The sequence below is a fragment of the Grammomys surdaster genome, unplaced genomic scaffold (assembly GCF_004785775.1).
Source record: "Grammomys surdaster isolate TR1022 unplaced genomic scaffold, NIH_TR_1.0 330, whole genome shotgun sequence".
Taxonomy (NCBI): Eukaryota; Metazoa; Chordata; class Mammalia; order Rodentia; family Muridae; genus Grammomys; species Grammomys surdaster.
In genome coordinates this window covers 533,398-559,391 of record NW_021604749.1, presented here as the reverse complement: position 1 = coordinate 559,391, position 25,994 = coordinate 533,398, and the positions used below count along the sequence as shown (strand labels likewise).

Genomic DNA, 25,994 nt, shown 5'->3' with positions numbered 1-25,994 from the left:
ATATTTATGTTCTCAATCTCTTCTGTCTTTAAGACAAGCTCTCCATTGGTTTGGAACTGACTACCTACCACTAAAGTGCTGGAATTACTGCCTACACCCACCCCACCCCCCACCCCCACCCCGACTCCCATGCTCTCCTTATCTGCCTCTCTCACTAGTCCCAGCAGAGAAAGTTCAGTGAGAGCAGCAATAGAAATGTTCATCATCTGCCTTACCCAACTCCTGCTCCGACCTACACCAGTATAACCACTTGTTTCTCAAGTGAGACTGAGAGTTAAGTACTGGCTGCTGATCAACTGTTCATGTCTAGTGACCAATACAAGACCTGTATTTTCTAGTGACAGGATCCCCATGTTCCCACTGCTCTACAATTCTTGACTTTCAGCTGCCCGCCTCTTCTAAACAAAACAAAACCTAATATTTTGATTTCTTCTGCCCCTACGCCAATCTACCACAGGCATCCTAAACTGTCTATGCCTAACTACTTTCCTTGAGACACATAAAAGATAAGTCTACTTAATGCTTTGTCAAGGTTTTTTCTCCTGTTTCTTCAATCTCCATTTTGAAGAGCTAGAAGCAGTGTTTTGTCCTGCTACATACACTATACCCTGATGCTCTCACAGATTGTTTTCAATTTTATCAGGAAGGTGACAGTGAACCAACTCTGATGAGCTTTGCCCTATCAGCCATATGACTAAAATGCAGTAAATTCTCAACTTTGAGAAGGATAAAGAGTAATTTAATAGATGAAAATAAAATAGAAAATAATTTATAGATGTTCACAAACTCTCATCATTAAAACAAAATGTCTTTGATTATTCAAAGACAGTACTTCAGAAACATAGCTGTCCTGTGTGAACATCTCTAAAGTATTGCCTTTTTGTGAATAATGATTCTATCTTCCCACTAAGCAGATTTCTTCCTTGCCTGTTAGCTTCCTGTTATAAATATAATCAATTTTAGTTATTTCCCACCACAGAGGAAGGCTACTTATTGACAGGACAGACAATGCAGACCTGTAACTGACAGATGCAGCCCTTACTTGATATAGTTGAAATCGGCTTTCAGATTGAGTGACGTGTTGCTGGCATTCTTCTTCAGGTCGTGGACTGCGTTCTGCCACTCCTGCACAGCAGCCCAGTCAGCAATAGAGATGTAGCACTCACACGCCTTATTTCCTAGGTAGTTGATAACTTCAGGGGAAGAGTCAATTGATTTGGACAGCACAGTTTTTCTGGATTCACCTGAAAGTTTTTTTTTTTTTTTTTAAAAGATAAAATTAAGAACAACTGTAAATATATCATGAAAAGAAGGTAAACTCCTGGAAACATACAGTAAGTTTATCTGCACAAATGAAAGGTAGCTTTGGCATATTCTAAATGTAAACACTGAATGCTCACCATTTAGAGAGTGTTTGGGGCTGGCACTGTTACGTCCAGCATTGGCCAATGTGAGAACAGACTTGTCAAAGCTGGAGATGCAGCAATCAACACCTGTCATGGCACACAGGTGCTCCTGGTACTCCACAGAGGCCTTTTCAAACCTTAAATGCAAATATAGAAGTCTTATTTTTTTAAAAAAAAATTACTCAAATGTATCTCATTCCTAAAAGAATTAATGGTGTGAGGATTAATTAATCAACTGCACCTGGACAATAAGTCAGTTATTTGGAGGAGAAAATTAGATCTCTATCTCACACCAAGACAGTATTGAACAACTAGTGGAAACTACCAATAACAACTTTGATGTCCAACAATAAAGTAAAGTCAAATTATCATATATTCACAAATATGTAGGAGTATCCATTAAAAAAATCAGATTGTAGAATATTTACCACAGCAAAATGTTTTTTAGAATATTGTTGTATAGAAAAACCATGAAGCTCCATAGGTATTACTGCTGTTTCTGTAGCACAAGAAGAACACTACCCACATAAGAAATGGAGCTTTAGGCACACCAAAACCTGCAAACATCAGGTTATTTATCTTTCTAAATTTAAGTGGTTGTTTCTCCCTCCAAATTTCTAAGAACTAATTAAATGTACATGAGGTATGCCCTTCACTCAAAACTGAATCAATCTGCACATGTAATCCACAAAGTTGTGAGCAAACATTCCAGCAATATACAATATCAAACCAGAGTCTAATATGGAAGGTTTTCAATCAAAAATCATGTTTAAAACTATTTATGAAACTAAAAGACCTTGCTTTCCAGTATGATTTCTCATAACCGCTGACTTAAATAAGATAGTCATGCATGCCTGCTAACCAAAAAACAAATGAAAGATGCCTCCTACTGAAGTGATTATAGTACAATGCTCAAAGTGGACAAAGCCATTTTCAATATTATGCAATACAAAGAATCTGGACATAAAAATACCATTATTCATTTTTTTTCCTTCTAGCTTACCTCCCTTCAGCCTGCTGGGCCACTGAGTTAATCCAGAGAAGGTTTTTACCAACAGCTGAAGATGACCAGACAGCAATTCCCTGTATAGCTTCAGGACAATGGAGCTCACACAGGGCTTCTACCACCATCATGATAGTTACTTCCAACTCATTCCCCTGGAAACAGTAGGCAAAAGATTAATCACAGACCCCTTGATACTACTGAAATTCAATTCTCTACTGAACTTACAACATCTGGTCACAATCTATATATTTAAAAATCATTTTCACAATATTTAGCTTAGATGGCTTAAGAATCATCACAAATCATCTATTCTGAACCTAAAGAACTTTCCCACACATTATCATGTATTCCACAGACAAATTCCTTACTATTCCTAAAGTCCCAGTCTTTAGGAATAAGACGTTCATATTTTCAACATGTTCTATGTAGAAAACTTTTATGGTCTGTAATGGGAAGTAAAGACTGTAATGGGGAAGTCGTCAGTTTTGTGAGATACTGGACGTAGCCTTGAAAAAGAACTAAAGTTAATTTATAGACTGAATTCTATCAGAGACCAAACTCAAATTCCTACAATCAGTTAAAATGCATCGCAAATGCACCACATTACCTGAGATAGACTATTTGTTTTCATTTCGGTAAGTAAGTCAAAGCCATGCCTCACTGTCACTGCAGGCTGACCTGCCAACAATCCAACCCTCATAATGGAGAGGCGGATCCGAGTGAGCCAGTCTTGGCAAGTCTGTCGATTGGTATAGAAAAAAGTCCTAATGACCTTTAAAAAAAGAAAAGAAAAGAACTCAGGACTAGTTCCACATGGTGAAGATGCCTTGAACACACATAAAGAAAATCCAGATGGACTGTGGTCTCAGCCATATACACCCCACCAGGTTTCACAACTCATCTACTACAAAGCACCACTATTCCACAACACCAACCTTGGGAGGTGATGTTAATGCATTGGCACACCCCTCATAGGCATTATACATTAATTTCTCCAGGTTCTCCAGATACTGAAGCAGAAGAACAAGTCTAAGCTGATTACTCCCATGGCCTTCATCATTATCTGCAGTGGTCCACTGGCTAACATCCTGGTCAGGGTTTAGTGTGTGGGCTGCAAGACTTCTAATGATACCTGAAAACAAAACAGCAACATTCTGAATCAGAGAAAACTCTTAGTAAATCAATTTACCAGATATCCTGTTTACATATTCATCAATTTAAAACAAAAAGCAAAGATTAAAAATCTCTCACTTTCTGAGGAATCCCCTAAGCTTTAAACAGAAGGAGACATGCACATAACAAATTCAACTAAAAAACCTTATCAAAAAATATCTAGAAATTACTCATACAACAAAGAGCAAAAACAAAAAACAAAACAAAAAACAAACAAACAAACAAAAAAACCTCTGAAATCTCTATCAGTATACGAAAGCCATGGCTTCTAAAGTTAAAGACCTAGAAACTCATCTTCATTATAAAGTTTGAAGAATGCTAAATGGCTGGTTACCTTCAATTGTCTGGAACGTGTCCTGAGCTCTGCCCAGTGGGGTTCGCAACTTTGAAAGAACAGTAAACTGCGCAGCTTCCCAAATAGCCCACTGCCAAAGGACAGCATCTGTCTTTAGAAGATTGCGGGGAATTGTGGATTGGTCACGCTTATCCAGCCTCTGGCAGCTATAGAACAATCTTTCTAACCAATTGTCCTTCCTGGGAAAAGTAGTTTCATATGTAACAGACGATGACAACTTCATTTTAATAATCAAAACAAGTGCAAGAAGAATGGGAGTAAGGACCAATTTCCAAAAGAAAACTCCACTGTAAGAACAGGTTGGGGTGCACAGCTCATGACAATTTGGCTGCCAGGTGATATTTTGTTCACTGTAACTGAACATCTTGACAATATCATCACCTCCAACCCTCCCTCCAATGGATTCATGTTAATCAGATCAGTCAACTATCAATCACCAGTGAATGTCACAGCCCATTTCTGTTGATAAAAATACCATCTTCAAAGCAGTACTATCTCTAAACCTGATGAAAACCCAAAGTGAGCTACCAAAGAATATTACCTTCCAATTTGGCACCTTGGATAATATTTTCTCAAATCTGGGTTGTAATTATCATCAGAGTCTTAAAAGTATCTTTTTCTAATGACAGAGTCTTACCCTGTTCGGTGAGAGTTTCCATACAAAATGAAACTGATGACATCAGAAAAGTCCTGAGGGTGGAATGTGTTACTTGGTGCTTTACTCATGTGGCTTCTCAATGCTAGAGAAATCTCCTGAATCTCTGTGTGGTTGTTATTGCTGTTAACAGAAAGCAGTCATTATTATCATGTAAGATGTTTTAGAAGAAAGGGTAGCAGATACTATAGATGAGATACTATACATCATTGAAAGCACAAACAAAACCAAGGCTTAAAAATGGTATAGAGAACACCAGGCATAGTGGTCCATCCCTTTAATCCCAGCATTCAGGAGGCAGAGGCATGTAGATTCTGGAGTTCAAGGTTATCCTGGTCTATAAAGAAGATTCTACACATAGTTAAGGTTATATAGTGAGAATCTATCTGAATCTATCTTTAAAGACAAAATGCACATGCACAGGAGGTAGGAAGGGATTATAAGGTCACAATTTTAAAATCTTAAAAGTTCTCAAATTGGTGCAGAGCGCTAAAGAGCTGGCTCAATGTTAAAGAGTATTTGCTGCTCTTGGTGCTCTTCCAAGGGACCTGAGTTCAGTTTCGAGTACCCACACAGGGACTCACAACTGCCCATAACTCAAGGTCCCAGGAATCCAACAGGGGACAGACACACACATATGCACACAAACCCAGGCTTGTACACACACTAAGTAAAGTAAAACCTTTTTTAAAAAAGACTGCTAGTACACATCTATAATCCTAGAACTTTGGAGGCAGGAAGATATTGAGTTCAAGAACAGCCTGGACTACAAACCAAGGCCTAGCATAAAATAAACAAACAAACAAACAAACAAATAAATAAATAAATATAATTTTTAAAAAGGAAAGGGCAAGAGGGTGCACACTGAAGATGTAGCTCAGTCAGTGGAATGCTTGCCCAACATTCACAAAGCTCTAGGTTTGCTCACAATCAAAATAAACTGAACACTATGATGCATACTTGTAATCCCAGCACTCTGAAGGAATGAAAAAGAACTGGTAGTTTAGGATTCTCCTTGGCTACACAAAAAGTTAGAAGCTAGCCTCTGGAAAAACTGAAACACTTTATCAAAAATGAAACAAATGTTCCCAAAATCAACTTAATCAAAAGCCAAAAAAAAAAATAATTAATTATCTGAACTAATGGGGTTGGTGGCTCAGTTATTAAGGGTACTTCTTGATCCGCAGAGGAGCTAAGTTTGGCTTCCAGTACCCACAAGGCAGCTCAAAACCATGTGCAATGGGGGCTGGAGAGGTGGCTCAGCAGTTAAGAGCACTGGCTGCTCTTCACAAGTCGAGTTCAATTCCCAGCAACCACGTGGTGGCTCACAACCATCTGTAATGGGATCTGATGCCCTCTTCTGGTGTGTCTGAAGACAGCTACAGTGTATTCATATATATAAAATAAGTAAGTCTTTAAAAACAACAACAACAACAACAACGACAAAATTTGTGAATCAAATTCCAAGGGATTCAACATCTTTGTCCTGATCTCTCTGGACACACCAGGCATGCACATGGTGGTACAGAGATGTACACAGAGGCAAAACACTCAGACACAAAACAAAAACAAATCATTAAAAAAAAAAATCTAGGAAATCCTGTCTTGGAAAACCAAACCAAAGGGGGAAGAGGGGTCAAGAAAAAAGAAAAAAGAAAATCTAAACTACTAAGAAATGCATTTTGGTTCTACATGAATTATTCTCCACTAATTATAAGATGATAAAAATCATAAAAATAAAAACTTTTGCCAGGCAGTGGTTACCCACACCTTTAATCCCAGAACTTGGGAGGCAGAGGCAGGCAGATTTCTGAGTTCGAGGCCAGTCTGGTCTACAGAGTGAGTTCCAGGACAGCCAGGGCTACACAGTTCTCTGTCTCATCACCCTGTCTCAATAAACCTCCACCCCCACCCTCACCCCCAAAAAAAACCCAGCAACTTTTACTCTTCTAGGTCTCCAAAATTGTCCTCAGACATCCCTTTGATCACTAAGTACCATATAACATGTAAAATTGATTTGGTAATTTATCTTTTTCTATAGTAGACAATTATAGGTGGTAAAATATAGTGAGACAAAATAGTTATACCTTAGTACAACATCTAAAGGAATTGACTTCAACAGCTTTCCAAAGGCCTGTCGAATACGAGTTCCACTATGGACAAGCTGAACACGACAGACATCAACACACCTATGAAAAATAATAGATAAAGCAGGTGTGGTAGCATTCCCATGTACAGTATAGTCAGAGTCAAAGATGTGGTCTCTCATCTATCTGTACCTCTGTAGCAGATCATCTGGCAAGGAAGAGGACAGAGCATGGAGACTGCTACATGCTTGCAAGCAGATATTCACATCTTCAACAAGAGCTATTATTAAAAAGGAAAAGATACTCAGTGACACCTCACACACAAAAGTATATGTTATGTACTGAATCCATTCATTCATTCACTTACTCAAACAGGTAGCATCAACCATGGATTACGCCCTACTCTTGGCTCCTTTCGACAGTAATACCCAGGAAACTAATACTCAACAAAAATCAAGTTGACCATTCCACATATAAACCTTATTCTAAGAAAAAATTTTCAACTTCCTGGAATAAGCTAACATATAAGATTGAAAATCTGGCATTTCAATTATTTTTCAACTACTAAGAATGCAATATAATCTACTATGAACTGAACTAAAATAGGGACTGTGCATTTTCACATCTGCAAGTACTGATCTAACTACCTTCTGCTAACCAATATTATTTAAAGGGTAAACAAATTTAAAACATAAGTCTCTTACTGTTGGCTAAAAGGCCTTTGGAAAATTTATGAAAAGATGGAAGGGAGAATAAAGGTGCATATGTTTCAGACTTCTTCATTAATACAGCCACTTCCAAAGCCCAGGTCATTAACAGTTTCCTGAAACATAAAATAAAGTTGGCTTCACATTAAAAACAAAACAAAAAGCCACAAGACACTCTCTTCTATCAGTTTTTTTTTTATTTTTCAAACGACAAAAGTAGTAATAATAATAACAATAAAAAAAATTTTTAAAAAGGCGAATCTGGAGAGGCTGCTCAGTGGCTGAGTGGCCACTGCCCTTGCAGGATTGAAGTTCAGTCTAACACCCACGTAAGCCAGCTCACAACACTCTGCTACTCCAGCTCCAGGGGAATCCAGCACCACAAGCCTCGAAGAGCACTGCACTCACTTGCACACACAGAGAGATACAAAAAAAACATACAAAATTAAAAAGAAACTAAATCTATAAGTAAAAAGCAAAGTCTAAAGAATTTGTTTCTGAATCATGATATTGTGTCTGAAAAGCAGCTGAATGTCTCTGGAAAAGCTCACCAAAGTACAGCCCTGCGGGATACACAGAAATCAAGTAACAGAATCAAATCAGATGTTTCACAATGAAGCTGTAATTTACATTTCTTAGCCTCAAATTACAATAAATTAATAAACTTGGGAATTTAATATTATTTTAAAAAACAACTTAGGTACCTTGTGTCCTGGTTAAGATTATCATTTTTTAGCAATATTCCCAATAGATTTAATATAATTGAGAAATGTTTCTTCGTGGCTGTAGTCACAGTACTAATCACTGCACCATCAAATAAGGAAGGGGATGAAGAGCTAAGACTACTGGATATGAAGTGATCATGCCTGAAAAATAAAGTAGAGACCATCTTTTCAGCTGTCATCAAAAGAAGTTAGCAAGGTCAAGAAACAAAACGTTCCTGCTTTTTTTTCTTCTGAGGACCTGAGAGCACAGTACCTGGTACAATGCGAATACAGGGTGTAGAGCACCGCATACTGAATGGCAGGGAAGTGAACAGCCAGGTCACTATGAACAATCATCAGATTCTTACTCAGCAGTGCAAATACAGTTGGAGACAGTGCCCACATCTGCCAAGGTAAAAACAAAGTATAGTTATGGCTTCCCCCAAGACACACACATGCATAGATGGAACAGTCTGCTTTTGGAATCAAGTGTACTTAGCCTGACACTTGGAAATTATCTAGTACACAAAGCTGGAGTCCTCAGCAAGTAGTTTCTCAAGTTAGGCTTTGCAGCTAGGTGGCATCTGTTTAACCCAACAATTCCTCAACTATTCCACTGTCATGAGGCATCAGCTAAAACAAGGAATGCTGAGTACAGCATGGTAATGTTCACATCATAACCATGCTGGGTAATCAACTCACTAAATACAAGTACAAATGTAAGCAGGGATTATATGGTATGTAACGTATACCTCAATCAAGCTATTTAAAACACAAATGAGAAGCAGGTACACATCTAACGTTGGGGCAAAGGATCAGTTACCTGATGCCTGGTTTAAGCAAACCCCTTTGTACTTTTTGATACCATAACCTATATTTACTCAATCATCAGTATATTGCAAATGGCAAGATATCTTGTTCTGCGACAAAGTTGGTAATCCTGCATCCCTGACCCTTTCCCACCCAGCTCTTTTCCTCTAGGGTACAATGCTCCACCTGACTACCTGGCTACATCCATTGCTATCTCTGATTGACTGACAAATCAGAGAGTGTAAACCTTCTCCAATCTATATAGGACAGGAATTCCTCAAAAATAAAACACAGGTGTAAAAGAAAGGGAGTTTCCAACAGATATCAAATGTAAGGTGAAATAGCAGGGAGGAAGGGGCATCTGTGGGACAGGGCAGGCACTCTGAGCATACAAGCTGGAGAAAGCAAGCACAAGCATCAAGTCTTTTTCCTTCTCAGAAATAAAGAACATTGCCCTCTACTAAAATTGTTTTCAACTCTATATGGTTCAACAGAAGGAAGAAATATATAAACTAGGTGCAGTAATTCTAAAATCAGATAGCATAATTCCAATACTTGGGAGGCCAAAGAAAAGGTGTGCATATCGCTAAGTTTTACACCAGTCAGAGCTACACAGCTAATTCAAATAAAAAGAAGTATCAAAAGTGATGCCACATCAAATTTCTTGTATCCTTTTGTTTTTTTGTGATGATGGAACTGAATTCAGGGGAAGCACTCTGCCACTTAGTTACATGCTCAGCCTTCTCCCTCCTCAACCTATACATTGGGTATGTTTTGTGTATGTTGATGACTTATGACATTTTCACATGTACAAAATGTATTCTGATCACATTACCCTCTTATCCCCTTACACTCCTACTAATCCTTTTCTTCTGAAACTCTTTACTTCAACTGTGTCCTTTTGGTTGTTTGTTTTGAGACCCAACAAATTTATTAGTATAGTTCATAGGAATATAGACACCTTACCAGAGGATACATGCACAAAGTCTCTCTTTTCCTCTCTTCAGCAACTATTAATTCTGTATATACCCAGGGAGAGGTAAAGAACTTTTTTTTTTTTTTTGACAGAGTCTCACTGTGTGGACTAGTAGCTAGTTACAGGCTGGCTGGAAACTGTAATCCTCCTGTCTCCACCTTCTGGGTGCTCAGACTGTAGGCATATACTACTACATCTGGCTGAAATGTTTTTCCATGTATTACTTTGGGGTGGCGGGGAGATGAGTTAGTGCATGCACTAGACTTGGACTCTGGAATTACAGGCTGTTATGTCAGGCAGGGGAACCAAACTTGGTTCCTTTGCAAAAACAGAACATTACTTGCTCTTATTAGCTGAGCCATCATCTCTCCAGGTTCTTTTTTGTGAAGTTAGAAAAAGTGAGTCTTCTTTAAAAAAAAAAAACAAGCTAAAAGGATGGTTCAGTGGGTAAAAAGCTTGCCATATAAGCATAAGGGTAACCAGGACCCACATAAAGTAGGCAAACATCTGTAAACCAAGCACTCACAAAACAAAGAGAGACAGACTAACTGAATCAGTGAGTTCCAAGTTCAATGAGAGACCCTATCTCAAAAAAACAAGATGGAGAGCAATTAAAGAAGGTACTGAATCAGCTGGGCGGTGGTGGCGCACACCTTTAATCCCAGCACTTGGGAGGCAGAGGCAGGGCAGATCTCTGAGTTCGAGGCCAGCCTGGTCTACAGAGTGAGTTCCAGGACAGCCAGGGCTACACAAAGAAACCCTGTCTCGAAAAACCAAAAGAAAAAAAAAAAAAAAAAAAAAGAAGGTACTGAATGTTGAACTCTGTCCCTGTCCCATCCCACCACCCATACACAATTAAAATATATGAAGTTGTGAATGAACATAGTGATACAAGCCTATATCTCAGCACCTAGGGTCAACCTGGTCTACATAGGACTCTATTACAAAGAGGAAAGAGAAGAAAATGAGGTAGGGAAGGGTAGAGAGAGGTTAACCATGCATGAAAAGACTTTATGGCCAGGAATGGTGGTATATGCCAGTAATTCCAGGACTCAGAATGCTAAAGCTATGAACACAGTGAGCTCAAGGCCCACTTGGGCCATACAGTAGAATTCTGCCTCAAAACCAGAAATAACACAAAATAAATAACAAAGTCTATAAAATTAAAGACTTACCCCAATTAATGAGTTTTTGGCATTTCCAATTGTAGTCAGGGCACTGAGATCAAATATAACTACAAAATTGGCATTGTCAATGTTGAACACATGATTCTGAAAAGCCTCATGTTTAATCTCAGAACAGGCATCAGGAAGCTGGAGACTGTGTAGCAGATTGTTTAGTGCACAAGTCATTTCTCCCAAAATTAATTTATAGGCAGTCTCCAGAACGGGAATATTCTTCAAGCTGAGCACTGCTTGATAAACAGCATGAGCTACAGCAACAACCTACAAAAGAAAATTTCAGGGAGCTGGTTAAAAATCACTATCTGCACACAGCACACTAGGGAAAGACCATGTAAGATTTAGACATGGTCCATAACACCCAAAAGGTTCATTCCAGAAGACCAACTTTAAGAAACCCGTATACAGGTTACTTTTTTCACAAAGCTCTATGAACTTATTACAAATAAAGAATGCTGTTAAAAGCTGCTAATGTGAGATTTCCAAAGGGCATTGAAGAGTCTTATTTTGTTTTAAAGTCAATGCCAACATATACACAAACAGCAGCTTAAGTTCCTCCTATCTACCTAGGTCTATAGTAAATTTGGAGAGTCAGCTGACTAATAACAAGTAATTTTAGTTTTAATATATACAATACTTCTGAACTTGTAACAGGAATATATCTGACTCCATCTGTAGCTGGATTTAGCAACTTTGTGGGTTCTTCTTTTCTTCCACCCTTCTCCACTATCTCCTAACACTAAATAAAAGAGAAAAAAAGGATGGAGAGGAAAGGAAAGAGATTCCTGAATAAAGTTGGGTGTCAGAAAAGAGGGCATCATTATCTTTAAAACTACTTTCTGCTGATTGGAGGTGTCAGGTTCCTTAGAGCAAGTTTGATCTTTAGTCAGGATATCTAATTTCTTCTTGCTATTTCTTCTTTGTTCACAACTTCTTAACAAAACACAATTAACAACAACAAACCAACAACCCATCCTGCCTCTCAGGGCCTAGTATTTATATACCCTATGCAAAGTCCCCAGAATTCCAAATGTCATGCAATGGCAGAAAAGTATCTGGAGCTGGCAAAATGGAGCCACTTGCTAGAACACAACACTAGTCAGCTACTCTGAACAATCTGAAGCAGTCCTATACCTGGGATTAAACAAAAGTACATTCTTAAAATATTTCTGTGTTTTTTAAAAGAAACCAAAATTCCAACACTGTCACTAGATTTGCCTTTGTAAGAATTTACCAAAATCAAGTTAATAAAAGTAAATTATAGGTATTCTGGAAAGGTTATTAGATACCTCAGTCGTATAGTATGATAATAAGTATTAACCAAAAGTATTCATTGTAATCAGTTTATATAATCAGTTTAATTCAGCACCAAGGACTATTTCATAGTGACATAGTCTACTAAGGAACAAAAGTTCGATGTCAAAAAGAATTCGCTTGCTGTTTTCAAAGTACTACTACTTACCTCTTTTTCTTTGTGGTACCGTAAAAATAGTAGTTTAGATGATGGTATAAAAAGCTTTTCTACAAACGATGATGGCAGTTTTGTATTTATCTGCTCAACAATCTAAAAGAACAAAATTTTAAAATAAGCTTGTTACATAAATGCACATTACAAGTGAAAAAAAAGTCAATCTAAAAGGACTACATAGCTGGCAATTTTTTAAAAAAGGCAAAACTAGCCAGGCGGTGGTGGCGCACGCCTTTAATCCCAGCACTTGGGAGGCAGAGGCAGGCAGATTTCTGAGTTCGAGGCCAGCCTGGTCTACAGAGTGAGTTCCAAGACAGCCTGGGCTCCACAGAGAAACCCTGTCTCGAAAAACAAAAACAAAAAAAAACAAAAAAAAAAACAAAAAAGGCAAAACTAGGGAAACAGTAAAAGGTCTGGAGTTCTTTAAAATTCTAAAATGGGATAACATGCCAGGAGGAGGCAATTGACAGCCTACAATGAAGAAGACAGGCCATGTGTTTCTGACTACAGGAGCTGAGTACTAAGTATAAAGACTCACTATTCCAATATGCTTTAAAGAGAATGGCTATACGGCTAATAAAGTAAAGAAAAAGAAATTAAAATCATATAAGTTTAAGAAATCAAATATAAGCAAGTCTTCGAAAATAGTCAAACACACTCTCCCATAAGGTACATATCAGGAGCATTACTGAGTCTCAGGAAAATGGGGACATGTCATTAATACAAAGTGACATGTCATTAATACAAAGTTAGAGAAGTCAGACTAAAGTGAGCTACCAGACACTACACACAAATTGATAGTAGGGGAAAAAAACACACTCAACTAGAAAAATTATAATTATCAATGGAGTCTTTAAAATGCAAGCCCTTACTTAAAACACATGAAGCAAAGTTCTTTAATTTCTTTCACATCAACTTAAAGACCTACATAAACAATTTAAAAGCGACAAAAACAGTAATTCACATACCAATGTGAGCAAATTCAAGACTGAGATGATATAATCGGTACCACAAGTCTGGCAATTCTCCAGTTGGTCTAATCCATATGTAATGACCATGTCACAATGTATAGTCATGCTAGGATCCAAGCTGCCGAGCAAAACACCAACACACTCATTAGCAGCTGTCAACACAGCTTCAGAAAAAAACACTTGGTTTGCAGCCGTCACGCATCTCATTACTCTGTATAGAACCTGCAAATGGGGAAAACAAGCACCTTTTTAAACACTCACAAGCTTCTCTACACCATTATTTTCTATTTAATGCAGTTTCAACTTAAAAATGTCTTGTTAACTGCCTTGTTTGAGGTTTTTTCTGTTTTGTTTTTTGAGTTGAGATGAGGGCTGGCTTTACAGATGTGCACCTCCACAGCTCACAGTTGATTCTCTAATTCTTGGTAGCTAATATGGGCATCTTTAATACAATTTAAAAAACAAACAAACAAAAATCTTGGCTAAAAAGTATTCCAAATTACTATCTTGACAAGAAGTGGAGTCTGTCATCCTTGAGTTCAGTTACACTTGTCCACCACTCCTGTAACTATCAGAAGGCTGTATAAAAGGCTCAGTATCTTTATCACTATGATATACATCACAACTTAGCACACATAGGAATGTCCCGCTCACATTTGCTTCAACATAGATCTTGGATTTTTAACAATCTTTTCAAAGTATATGCTAAAATTGCTTTTAAGCTAATATTAAAGTTTGTGGATCAATGATCATTAATAGCCAGTGTTCTACAACTGAACCCTGCAAGTTCTTTCACAAAATAAAATACTCACAATCCTATTAAGGATCATAAAAAAACAGGTAATTTCCAACATACATTAAAAAAATCATTAAAATGTTAACAGTATTTGTGTACTACATTTCTAATAATAAATGAAATTTTTGAAAAACTGAAAAGTCCATGCTACAAAGTAGCACAGATCTATAACAACCAATCAATAATACCAAGTGGGATGTCTTTAAAACCTGTAAAGAGCCAGGCGGTGGTGGTGCATGCCCTGAATCCCAGCACTTGGGAGGCAGAGGCAGGTGGGTTTCTGAGTTCGAGGCCAGCCTGGTCTACAGAGTAAGTTCCAGGACAGCCAGGACTACACAGAGAAACCCTGTCTTGAAAAAACAAAAACAAAAACAAAAAAACAACCTGTAAAGGAGTTTCCTTAATGCTATCCACAAAAGCCAAAACTGAAGACCTTCATAACATTCAAAATACAACTATTCTGAGAAGACTAATGTTTCTTTCCTTTTGTTTTGCATGAGCTAACTGCCTTTACTTCAAATGCACTCTTGAATCAACAACCTTTTACGTGATAAAAAGGGAAGAAAGAAACTAAGCAATCTTGAAGGTTTGAATTATCAACATGCAGACTTAGTTATATGTATAATCTGACACTTCTGCTAATACACACCTGCCTTGCCAAGAATTACACAATACCTTATTTATCTAGCAATGTGTCCAAAGTCATGCTCCTAAAAAGCCAGCACTGTGGCTGAGGAGCAGCACATTTCAGTCAGGTAGACTGTCTTCCCTGGCTGCCACTAACACATCTACCTCCTTACACCATAGCAGTGCTCCCGGCTCAGTTCTCTCTGCTGGACTGCACTGCACACTGACCACTCAAGTGCTGCAATTTGGTTGCTTCTCATACCTGGCTTCAGGTTGACATTTTTAAATAGTATCGCTTTAAAAATCAAGAATACACAAACATGTGACTCCTGAGTTTCATCCTCGTGCTCAAAAAAAAAAAAAAAAAAAAAAAAAACCAAACCAGTTTGTTTTCAGTGCAATAGTGGGGATGACATTCAAGACATCCATAAAAGGTAAAAGCTCTACCACAAACTACACATTCAACCCAAGAATATGACTTCTTACACTTTACAGTGTATGATTCTTATTGTGTTGAAAACTAAAAGGATCCTCAACTTATTTTTTTGTTTGTTTTTCAAGACAAGGTTTCTCCACATAGTTCTGTTTGTCCTAGAACTCACTCTGTAAACCAAACTGGCTTTGAACTCACAGAGATCTGCTTGCCTCTGTCTCCAGAGTGCTGAGATTAAAGGTATTCATCACCATGCCAAGCAAGGAGAATCAATTTTTAAAGAAAAGATAGTATTATTATTTAAAGTTTTACAACTAGATATTAAAATAGTAAGTGTGGGTTGAGGAAAAAACTCAATGCTTTTATCAAATGCAGGTGAAGATGGCGCCTGTCCAAGGTACTAAGTTCAATCCTCGGTACTTTAAAAAAAAAAAAAAAAGAATAGATGAAAACGGATCTGTGAAGAAACTCCTTAAGGAAATTTCGAGGGAGCTGGGCAGTGGTGGCCCACGCCTGTAACCCCAGCACTTGAGAGGCAGAGGCAGGCAGATTTCTGAGCTTGAGGCCAGCCTGGTCTACAGAGTGAGTTCCAGGACAGCCAGGACTACACAGAGAAACCCTGCCTCAAAAAACCAAAAAAAAAAAAAACCCAAAAAAAAAAAAAAAAAAAAGGCCCTTGGTGAGGTGAGAGTTCAAGGATGGTGGTTGATAAGCAGGCTTTCCTACTTTTCCGAGTAAAGAGTAACTAGGGACCAACACATTTAACTTGTTAAGCAAATGAAAGGTCAATATAGTTCAATTGGTACAGGAAGCCCTCACAATACAACCTGGTTTTTAAAAGACACTTACATCTGTTACATATGCCTCGGTGATTGGTGGACCACGAATTGGGCTAAATCGCTCCCCAATGCTCCTCACCACAGTACTGAACACTCGGAGAAGTGCTGCCAGCTTTGGTAATGACACTGATGGAGGAGGAACATCTTCATCCACTGACTCCCCAGAGGCCACATGGCTGAGGTCCTAGATGCAAATACACGACATTCTTATTGAAGTAGTACAGGATTTGTTGTGGCTTTATCGATATCTACTGGTAATCATGAACCAAGCACAACCTCTTGCACATACTAGGTAAGCACTCGGCAGTGAACACCAGTCCCTATTTCTGTATAATCTATTCCTAGACCTCCTAACACTACTCATTTTGAGATAAGAGTCTTCCTATGTTGCCCAGACTTCTGGGCCAAATTGATCCTCTTAATCTCAGCCTCTGGAATAGCTGAGACTTATCCTATAAATCTCCCAATATTCTTTATGACACTTAATGCTGTCAGATTTTTTTTTCCTTTTAAAACTGTCTCACTAAGTAGCCCTGGCTGGCTTGGAAATCAATATGTAGACCAGGCTGAATTCCAACACAGAGATACACCCAATTCTGCCTCCCAGGTGCTGGGATTAAAGATGTGTTAGAGAACACCAAACCCTAGAAAGATTGTTACCAATTTAGAGAAACTTTAGCTTAAAGGAGGAAATACCAAACTCCATATGCCTAAAGTTCTCTAAATCATTCCTTACAAAACCAGATAAAATTATGGAAATGATCTGCACCAGTGCAGAGAAGAGTTGGGAAAAATCCAAATTTTATGCATATATTACTGTATAAGTACAAATGGAGCAAAGTTTTCCCATTCCTATAATTGTTTTCTACTAAATCCTCATTCCATATAATCTTTGAATTATATGGAATATTAAGAATATAGTAATATCATGTACTTCCAAGGAATGGGATTAGAAATTTAACAACTACTCTATAGATCTAGTTGAAAGTATAAAATATAGCCAAAGAGAATGATTAAGACTGGGGGGGGGGGGGAGGCCTAGAGAGATGGCTCAGTGGTTTAGAGCACTAACTGCTCTTCCAGAGGACCTGAATTCAATTCCTAGCAACCACATGGTGATTCGCAACCATCTGTAATGGAATCCAACACCTTCATAAAATAAATAAATCTTTTAAAAACAAAAAAAGTCTGGGTGTTAGAATCAACATATTTCTACAGATAATCAAAAATTTCTAAGATAATCAAAAAAGGAGTCAGAGTGGCACACATCTTTAATCCAGTATGTGGGAGGGGCAGAGGGATCTCTCTGAGTTCAAGACCACAGGGGGGTGGGGAGGAGGTAAAGAAAAGGGTAAAGAAAGAAAAGTAGGTATTAAAATTACCTAAGTGTCTAAACCTATAAGAATGGGTACCTTTTGAAAGACTAATAATCGTCTGTATAGGTGAATAGATGTGAGATAGGAGGATGAGATGACCTGCATCCTATATGTCCCAAGGAAACAAAGTATAATATAAAAGTAAATTCTATTTATTTTTCCTGAAAAAAAGTAAACACTCCAGTGGTGAAACTGGTAGAATAATGAACTCTCACTACAAGCAGCCAAGTACTAAAGCAAACTTAGTATTTCAAACAGCCTTCAACAAGCAGAAATTATGGTACTCCCTTCTCAAAAGAGACAACAAAGGCTTAAGCCACAGCAGTAGGGCCAGAGCAAGGACAAAGGCTGTAGGAAGTATCCTGAAGGTTGTCACATTCAGAGACAGCTGCTCCAATGGAGCAAACCCAATTCTGCCCTGGACAGCATGAAATGAGAGTCTCTGAATCCTCTAGGGCAGCATCTTTAGGGGCAGTTTTCATTTCTGAACAGCATCTGTCTTTTTGTAACAACGACAACTAAAAAAAAAGGATGAACTATGGGATGGATATGCTTTCAAAAAAAAAAAAAATCTGCTATTAAGAACATTCAAACTTTGCATGGTATTAACTTAGACACTTTTTTCCTGATAACTTGAAAAAAAAAGACAAAAAATAAAATCCAATCTCAATGATCTTTTAAGTCCTGCTTAAATATCATTTTTTAAATAAATCTACTTCTGTTTAAAATCTTTAAATTTTCTTTATTAACACTGTAAGAATCACTTAGAATTGGCTTTCAACAACTTACCTCAGCATATGCCTCCATGTCTTCTAAAAATTGACCAAGAAGAGTAGTAGAAAATGCAAGGTCAGCTACCCAAAATGGCTCCAAACTCTGCAACCACCCTTGACATCAGAGAAGAAATTTAGAGATTTTTTTTAAAAAAAAAAAGGTAGGGTACCAACATTGAAAACAAACCCTGCTTTCAAGCCACTTACTCTTAAAGCATGACCTATATCATAATATTAGAACTGTCACTAAAAGCATGCTGGTAATTAATCAAGCTTCTTTTAATATAACAGAAATTACAACTTCAGAAATCAGTATGTAAATCTTGCATAATATTTTTGCTAATTTAATATCTATAATGTCATACTGTGTCTGTGTGTGTCTGTGTGTGTGTGTGTGTGTGTCTCTGTGTGTGTGTGTCTGTGTGTGTCTGTGTCTGTGTGTGTGTCTGTGTGTGTGTCTGTGTGTCTGTGTGTGTGTCTCAAAGTGCCATCATGTACTATCAACCTAGCTTTCTACTACAGGGTCAGAACTAGTTGTCAAAGGTATGTATTTGGCTTTACAGCAGAAGTGACACCATCTATTCTCACTGGTATATACTTTTTTCAAAAGTTACTACACCAAATATGCAGACAGGGAGAGAAACTGTACCATGTGAAATAAGCAGGTATGTACAAATTAGTTCAGCTATCATTTGTTCTCTATCATATACGACAATCTTCCAAATATTTGTAGCTCATTTAAAATGACCAGAAAAACAACAATTAAAACAACCTATGACCAGAATCTTCTATTCTAAGTTTTGGAGTAAGTATTCCAACCTCTTGACTTTCTCTTGCTAAACATGCTACAGATGACCTGAGATACAGTCTTTAAATTCTCACAGGTGCCACACTGTATTTTTTTCCTAACTAGTATTTATTGTATACGTATGCTTTAAAAAGATCAAGAGCTACTCAAGTGTTACACATTTATATATATCTAATAGCTAATGTAACTTCTTAAAGCAACCCTTTTTCTAGACCAGATCAACTCTTCTTTTCACAATATTTACAAGGACTGACACAAGCTAAAGGACTTACCAGACACCTGCTGAGTGAGGGACGGTTTCTGAGTATGATCTATGTGCCATCCAACTAATATATCAACTGTATCCTTGATGGAGATATATATAAAAAAAAAAAAAAAAGGAAGGGAGAGAGAGAGAGGGAGAGGGAGGGCGAGAGGGAGAGAAAGAAAGAGACAGGAAGCCAGTCATTTTAAGGTTTCATTGCTATTTCACCAGTGAGATCACATCACAATAAAAGACCCTAGAAAAATCTGTTCAATTTACTTGGGAGCTACAGAGACAGAATAAAAGAACTGTTAGTCATAACACTGAGGAAAATTTTCCCTTCTATATTGAAAGTATTAATGTCAGAAAGAAAAGTGCAATTGTTATGTCTTATAAAAGTAACATAATCATCATCATCATCACCACTGTCGTGATAACAGACCAATCAACTCCTTTCCTCCACAAAACATCACTGATCATATATTTGAAGGGTTAGGAGCTTGTTTTCTATCTGATGTTCCACTTCTTTACACAACCGTAACATCAGAGAATATGAGAAACTCACCCTAAAATTAGTGCTGAAAATATGAGGGTAGCATCGAGCCACCAAAAGAATGCACTTAACACATTTGCAAAGTAATTCTGGTGTATCCACATTTTCAAGAATGGATTGTAGGCTGGTCATCACAAGCTGGAAAAACAAAGTTAAGATCATAAACATCTGACAAAGTAGAAAGAAAATAAAAAGATTCGCTTCACAACAAATTATGATACCAATAAAACATAAAACCATAGAGTATAAAATACCACCACTTTTATCTAAATATTTCAAGCTTAGTATTTTAAAATAAAAATTCTACTGCTTTAATTTTTTTAAGTTCATTCATTATATTAGGCTGAAAACCAACACTGTTCTCTATTATAGTGGATATTAACACTATTCCTACCTTATCAACTAACATTAGGGCTAAATAACTCTCTATATGTTATCCTCTAGTAACTCCATGGCTATGACTGAATTTAAAGTGCAAAAGTAAGATATAACCAGACACAGAGGCACATGAACTCTTGAGAGTTTAAGGCTATTCTTGTCTACACAGAAAGCTCTGTGCCAGGCAGGGATACATAACTCAACCCACCAACACACTCCTTAAAAAGTCAGATGTACTTAAGAAACTAAATTCTTTAAAACATCTCAGTTACTCTAGAATTCAGCTTGTAGGGTAAAGCTAGGAGCTGTGGCACAGGCCTTTAACTCCGGTACTTGGGAGGCTCAGAAAGAAGTTATAGGTCAGAAAAGCCTGGGCTACAAATGAAGACCTTTTCTCAAAACAACAAAGAACAAAAAGGAAAAAATTTCCAGAGTAAACTTTAGGCAATTAATACACTTTAAGGCAAAGTATATACATTTTGTTTCTAATCAAAATGATCTGGAGAGCATTAATTACCATGGCACACCATAGATGACATTCAGTCTTCTTTCCACTTAGAATATATAATGAAAGTGAACCTATCACTGACATATCTGCTAAAAGCCACTTTCCTCAGACAGAAAAGGTTCTTTTTTCTTACATGTACATACAAATGTAAGTACATGTGCATGCTCATATGTGTACACATACATGTAATGAAGAGGTATAATGCAGGGCTAGAGAGATGGCTCAGCAGCTAAAAACACTTGCTGTTTTTGAACAGTACCCACGTTCAGTTCTTAACACATGCTAAACAGGTCACAAATGTTTTAACTTCAATCCCAGGGGATCTGATACCTTTTTATACCTTGTACAGGCAGGCACCACATAAGCACATGGTTGCATATGTAACACTCATAATCATAATATAAATGAATCTTTTTAAAAGACAAAGCTAGAATTTTAAAATCACCATTGTGCAGTGTTACAGTCTGGACTGAATATAACATTACCAAACACCAGGACATCCAAAGATCAAGACATCAGACCAAGACTGCATATTTGAAAGGAAAACTGAAGCTTCATAGTAAGATCTGATGATCATGCCCTCAGCCAGGAAATCACTCTTCAATACCCACAGAGGGACAACCTGCCTGTAATGCATTACTGAGAATAAACCCATCAAGCATCCATGATCAAAAATGTTTAAACTAACTCCAATACGAAGGTATCCTAATGGGAGATGGGGGGAGGAGGACATACAATAAAACAAGAAGTGAATGTGTAAAACTATTTTTATAAGGAAGATTTAAAAAGCACAGTACCAAAGGCAATGCTTGAGTCTTAGTGGGTTCTTGGGTCAGGGGAACCATAAATATAAATGGTACCTTAAGAACAATTTTAGAAATTTGACCATATATTGTACAGAAAATAAAATGCCTTTCCTTAGGTGAATAATATTGCTGCTAAAGAAGAGGACAGACTTGTTCTTCAATGATACATAGTGAAATATTAACAGGGTGAATTGTCATTATGTATTTATCTTTGAATACTTCCACAAAAAATGTGTATGTGAAAGTAAATTGTAAGGGATGAGAAGATGGCTAGGTGTGTAAAGTGCCAGTCATACAAGCATGAGGACCTGGGCTCACTTGCTAACCCCCAATCAAGGCTAGATGTAATGGCAAATGTCTGTAACCCAGGCTCTATGATGGGAGGAGGAGCTGGAGAGAGGCAGGTCACTGAGGTTTATTATTGGCCAGCCAGTGAGAGAGCCTGGCTCAAAAGACTAAGGTGGAGAACAATAGAAGAAAAAAACAGCCGGGCAGTGGTGGCGCACGCCTTTAATCCCAGCACTTGGGAGGCAGACAGGTGGATTTCTGAGTTCAAGGGCAGCCTGGTCTATGGAGTGAGTTCATTCCAGGACAGCCAGGGCTACACAGAGAAACCCTGTTTTGAAAAACCAAGAAGGAAAGGAAAGGAAAGGAAAAGAAAAAGGAAAAAGGAAAAAGGAAAAAGGAAAAAGGAAAGAGCAGAGCCGAATATGGTAGTATACCCTTGTAATTTCAGCACTTGAGAAGGTGGTACAGGAGGATCATCATGAGTGTCAGGCCAGCCTGGGCTATAGAGTAAGACCCTGCCCTTTTTTCGAGACAGGGTTTCTCTGTGTAGCCCTGGCTGTCCTGGAACTCACTCTGTAGACCAGGCTGGCCTCAAACTCAGAAATCCACCTGCCTCTGCCTCCCAAGTGCTGGGATTAAAGGCGTGCACAACCAGTGCCCAACAAGACCCTGCCTTAAAAAACAAAAAGTAAATTAATAAAACAGCTGTTAGCAAAATGTGATTAGGCAGGGGCTGATGAAATACCTCCACAGTAGCATTCTTAATACACATGAGGCCTGGGGTATAACCTTCTGCTGCTCCTGACTCAACACACACACACACACACACACACACACACACACACACACACACACAGAATGATAAGCCTGAGTTCACGAGTATTTAAGGCAGGTAGAGGTGACATCCTTCAATCCTAGTACACTCGAGGCAGAGGCCTGACTAGTCTACAGAGCAAGTTCCAGAGCAAGTTTTATTAGTAAAGAGAAACTCTGCCTTGGGAAAACAAAACAAAAAGAGTAAGTATTTATCCATCTAAGTAATCTATATCTCTTCCTGTGGATTTTGAATCTTTCAAATTGATACTATGCTGTTTAGTTACAAGTAATTATTATAAACCTTCATAATAGTTTCTATAATCAAGGAAAAATGTATGGGTTTTTCATTCATACACACACACACACACACATACACACACACACACACATTTTTTTTAATTACTCAAAATAAAGCAGTTTGTAAGCTGTAAAAAAAAAAAGCAAACAAAGCTAGGCATAGTAGCACAAGCCTCTAGTCCCAGCACTCAAAAGACAGCAGCAGGAGGATCTCTGTAGTTTTGAACTAAGCAAGGATACATAGTAAGACTCTGCCTTTTAAAAAAAAAAAAAATTAATAATAGACATCAGCTATTCCAGGTACCAAACAACTTTTTTTTTTCAAACATTCTCTCAACAAAAATGTTATATAAATGTTGCTCAGATCAAACTGGAAAGTCAGATACAGCATAGAGCCCTGACTCTCAGGGCTAAGGTAGAAAGGTAAGGCATTAGAGTATGTACAACACAATGAGACTATATATGTGTGTATATGTGTGTGTATACATATATATATATATATATATATATATATATATATATATATATATATAAAACAAAAAACATTAAGTTGGGAATGAGCTTTTCTATATATCCAGATCTTCAGAAGTGAAGCAGAACTACTAAGCAGAAGCTGGTATTCCCTGATAAACTGGTGTTTGCATTATTTAGATTAATATTTTTTGCTATCATCAAATTTCAAAGGGGAGGGGGGAAGATTTAGAAATTAGCTGTGATGTTTAGCTTTGGTCTCTATCAAAAGCTTCTCCCACTAACTCCCACAGCAGAGTTCCTACTTTCAAATCTGCAAGTCACTCCAGTATTAAGCAACTTCAAAGCAAAGCTTCTAAAAAATAAAAAGACATATATGCTTAAAATTAATTACTTTTAAACCTAACTTTATTCAAACTCAAACTTCATTTGCACGATACTGTCCTCAACAGTGGGCAGATAAGCCTATCCTTTACCTCACTCCACTCCATTTTGGGTCCCTGGCTCTCACCTGCATCACCGAAGAAAAGGCTTTCTTCTCCCCAACAGTTTCCAGCGCTCTGTAAGTAGCACACAGGTAGAGGAGCTTCACCTCATCTTTTGCAGATGAGCTAAATTTGCTGAAAATCCACTTGAAGATCTTCTCAGCCTCGTAGCTCAAGGAAGCACAGAGAAGGCCAAGACAGCAAGCTCCCTCTTGCCTCAACTCCTGAAGCAACTTACTACTGTGTTTGTTTTAATGCAAATGGAACAAAAAAACATACAAAGGCATCAATTTTCAAGGATGAAAGTAAGACGAATCTTACAAAAAAATGTCTCCCATGTATTAAGGTATTCCTAAATAACTTTCCAAAGCTCAAAGTAAATAAAAAGGTAGAATTTTACCCATTCTACATCTGTATCCTATGAGTTCTACAATGCTCAAAAAGTCCCTTTATCAGACATTAGATTCCTTTGCAAAATCATTTACTAAGAAATACTAAAAAGCTCAGAAGTGCTAAAACTCCAGGCTTCAGGTTATAACTGATTCACAGAAAAAGGCATAAGGAAATTATTAGAAAATGTACTCCATTTCTCTATAATACCCAACAAGTAAGGACTCCAAAATAGAAAACGTTTAGTAGCTAAACCACACAAACTTAAAAGGATAGCACTTAAAATTAAGTATAGCATTAAGTAATTATGTAAAATAAAACATCAGTCATCTGGTAAATTGAGTATATTTCAATACTGTAATTCTTTGGAATCACTGCACATCTATGCAAAGCCTAGAAATTATTTAAAGAATAAAGTTCCCCTTTCCCTTTGCTCTCTAAGCATTTTTAAAACTCTCTGGAACAGTAGCTTTCATTCATGAAAGCATCAGTTCATGTCTTTCCATAAGTCAATATTGAGGAGAGAAGATTCTCTTTCAAATAGATTCCATTTTTATTCAATAATAATTAACTTATATATAACAAGTTTAGAAGACTTAGTGATGTGGTCCAGGGTTTTAATCATGTTTACTTTGTTTTTACAATTACCTTCAAAGTCACCTAAATGTGACCATTACTTACCTTTCATTGAGAACATCATGCACAGCAGCCAAGATATTATCCAACTGTTTAACTAGTACCTTAAAAAAATATATAAAACTTCAGATTCTACTTAAAAACAGCACTGCATACACTCTTTAATTTATCTTTCCACTCAGATTATGATTATACAGCATCTCAATTTACATGTTTTAAAACTCTCTGGAACAGTAGCTTTCATTCATAAAAACATCTCCTCATGTCTTTCCACAAGCCAATATTTAAGAAAGACAATTCTCTTTCAGGCAGAATCCTCAATCACACAAGCATGGCATGTTTCCCCCTTCAGGCTATGAAAGAAACTGACTCACAGGAAATAAGAGTCATAATCAGTACCGAGATACATTCAAGCTCATTTTAACTGACAGCCTCTGGAGAGCATTTACATGGAATGACAAGGGGATTGAGAGAGGTAATAAAGGAATATAGTAACATAGCAATGACAGAATCTAGGGCTGACAGCATGACCTTCACTGCACATCTTTCTACTGGCTCTATAATCAAACTTTTCATAATAAAATTTGAGGGGAGGAGCCTTACTGTATTAGTCTTTGTAATTTTCTCCTGTACCAAGTTCTTAACATCAGGAAAATTACTTAAGAGTGGAGAAATATTTTCTAACTGCTTTTGAAAGTTGTCTTAAGGGCCTTTCCATTATTATTTCAAAGTGTATGTGTAGAAGAAGTGCTCTTGGAGGTCAAAGATTACAGGCAATTGTGAGGTGTCCAACATGAATGCTGGAAATCAAACTCAAGACCTTCGAATCCTGGACATCCTTAACCTGGGATGCCCAGCTTTTCCTTTTTTTTTTTCCTCTCTCTCTTCAGACACACCAGAAGAGGGCATCAGATCCCATTACTGATGGCTGTGAGCCACCATGTGGTTGCTGGGAATTGAACTCAGGACCT

General features: G+C 37.5%; 1 protein-coding gene across 2 annotated transcripts in view; it reads right to left on the bottom strand.

Moving 5' to 3' along the window:
* Smg1 (SMG1 nonsense mediated mRNA decay associated PI3K related kinase) overlaps positions 1-25,994 on the bottom strand; it is a 105,295-nt gene that overhangs the window by 48,189 nt on the left and 31,112 nt on the right. For both annotated transcript variants that reach the window (XM_028778234.1, XM_028778235.1), the window contains 21 exons: positions 25,069-25,127; positions 24,024-24,237; positions 19,961-20,086; positions 19,424-19,496; positions 18,360-18,457; positions 16,205-16,378; positions 13,497-13,721; positions 12,523-12,624; positions 11,055-11,324; positions 8,368-8,498; positions 8,094-8,255; positions 7,387-7,505; positions 6,875-6,962; positions 6,683-6,784; positions 4,578-4,718; positions 3,920-4,119; positions 3,348-3,544; positions 3,020-3,184; positions 2,410-2,564; positions 1,401-1,543; positions 1,043-1,244 (listed from right to left, as the gene is read on the bottom strand). In XM_028778234.1, the coding sequence (XP_028634067.1) occupies positions 1,043-1,244; positions 1,401-1,543; positions 2,410-2,564; positions 3,020-3,184; positions 3,348-3,544; positions 3,920-4,119; positions 4,578-4,718; positions 6,683-6,784; positions 6,875-6,962; positions 7,387-7,505; positions 8,094-8,255; positions 8,368-8,498; positions 11,055-11,324; positions 12,523-12,624; positions 13,497-13,721; positions 16,205-16,378; positions 18,360-18,457; positions 19,424-19,496; positions 19,961-20,086; positions 24,024-24,237; positions 25,069-25,127 (3,146 nt within the window). The remainder of the gene's footprint in view (positions 1-1,042; positions 1,245-1,400; positions 1,544-2,409; positions 2,565-3,019; positions 3,185-3,347; positions 3,545-3,919; positions 4,120-4,577; positions 4,719-6,682; positions 6,785-6,874; positions 6,963-7,386; positions 7,506-8,093; positions 8,256-8,367; positions 8,499-11,054; positions 11,325-12,522; positions 12,625-13,496; positions 13,722-16,204; positions 16,379-18,359; positions 18,458-19,423; positions 19,497-19,960; positions 20,087-24,023; positions 24,238-25,068; positions 25,128-25,994) is intronic.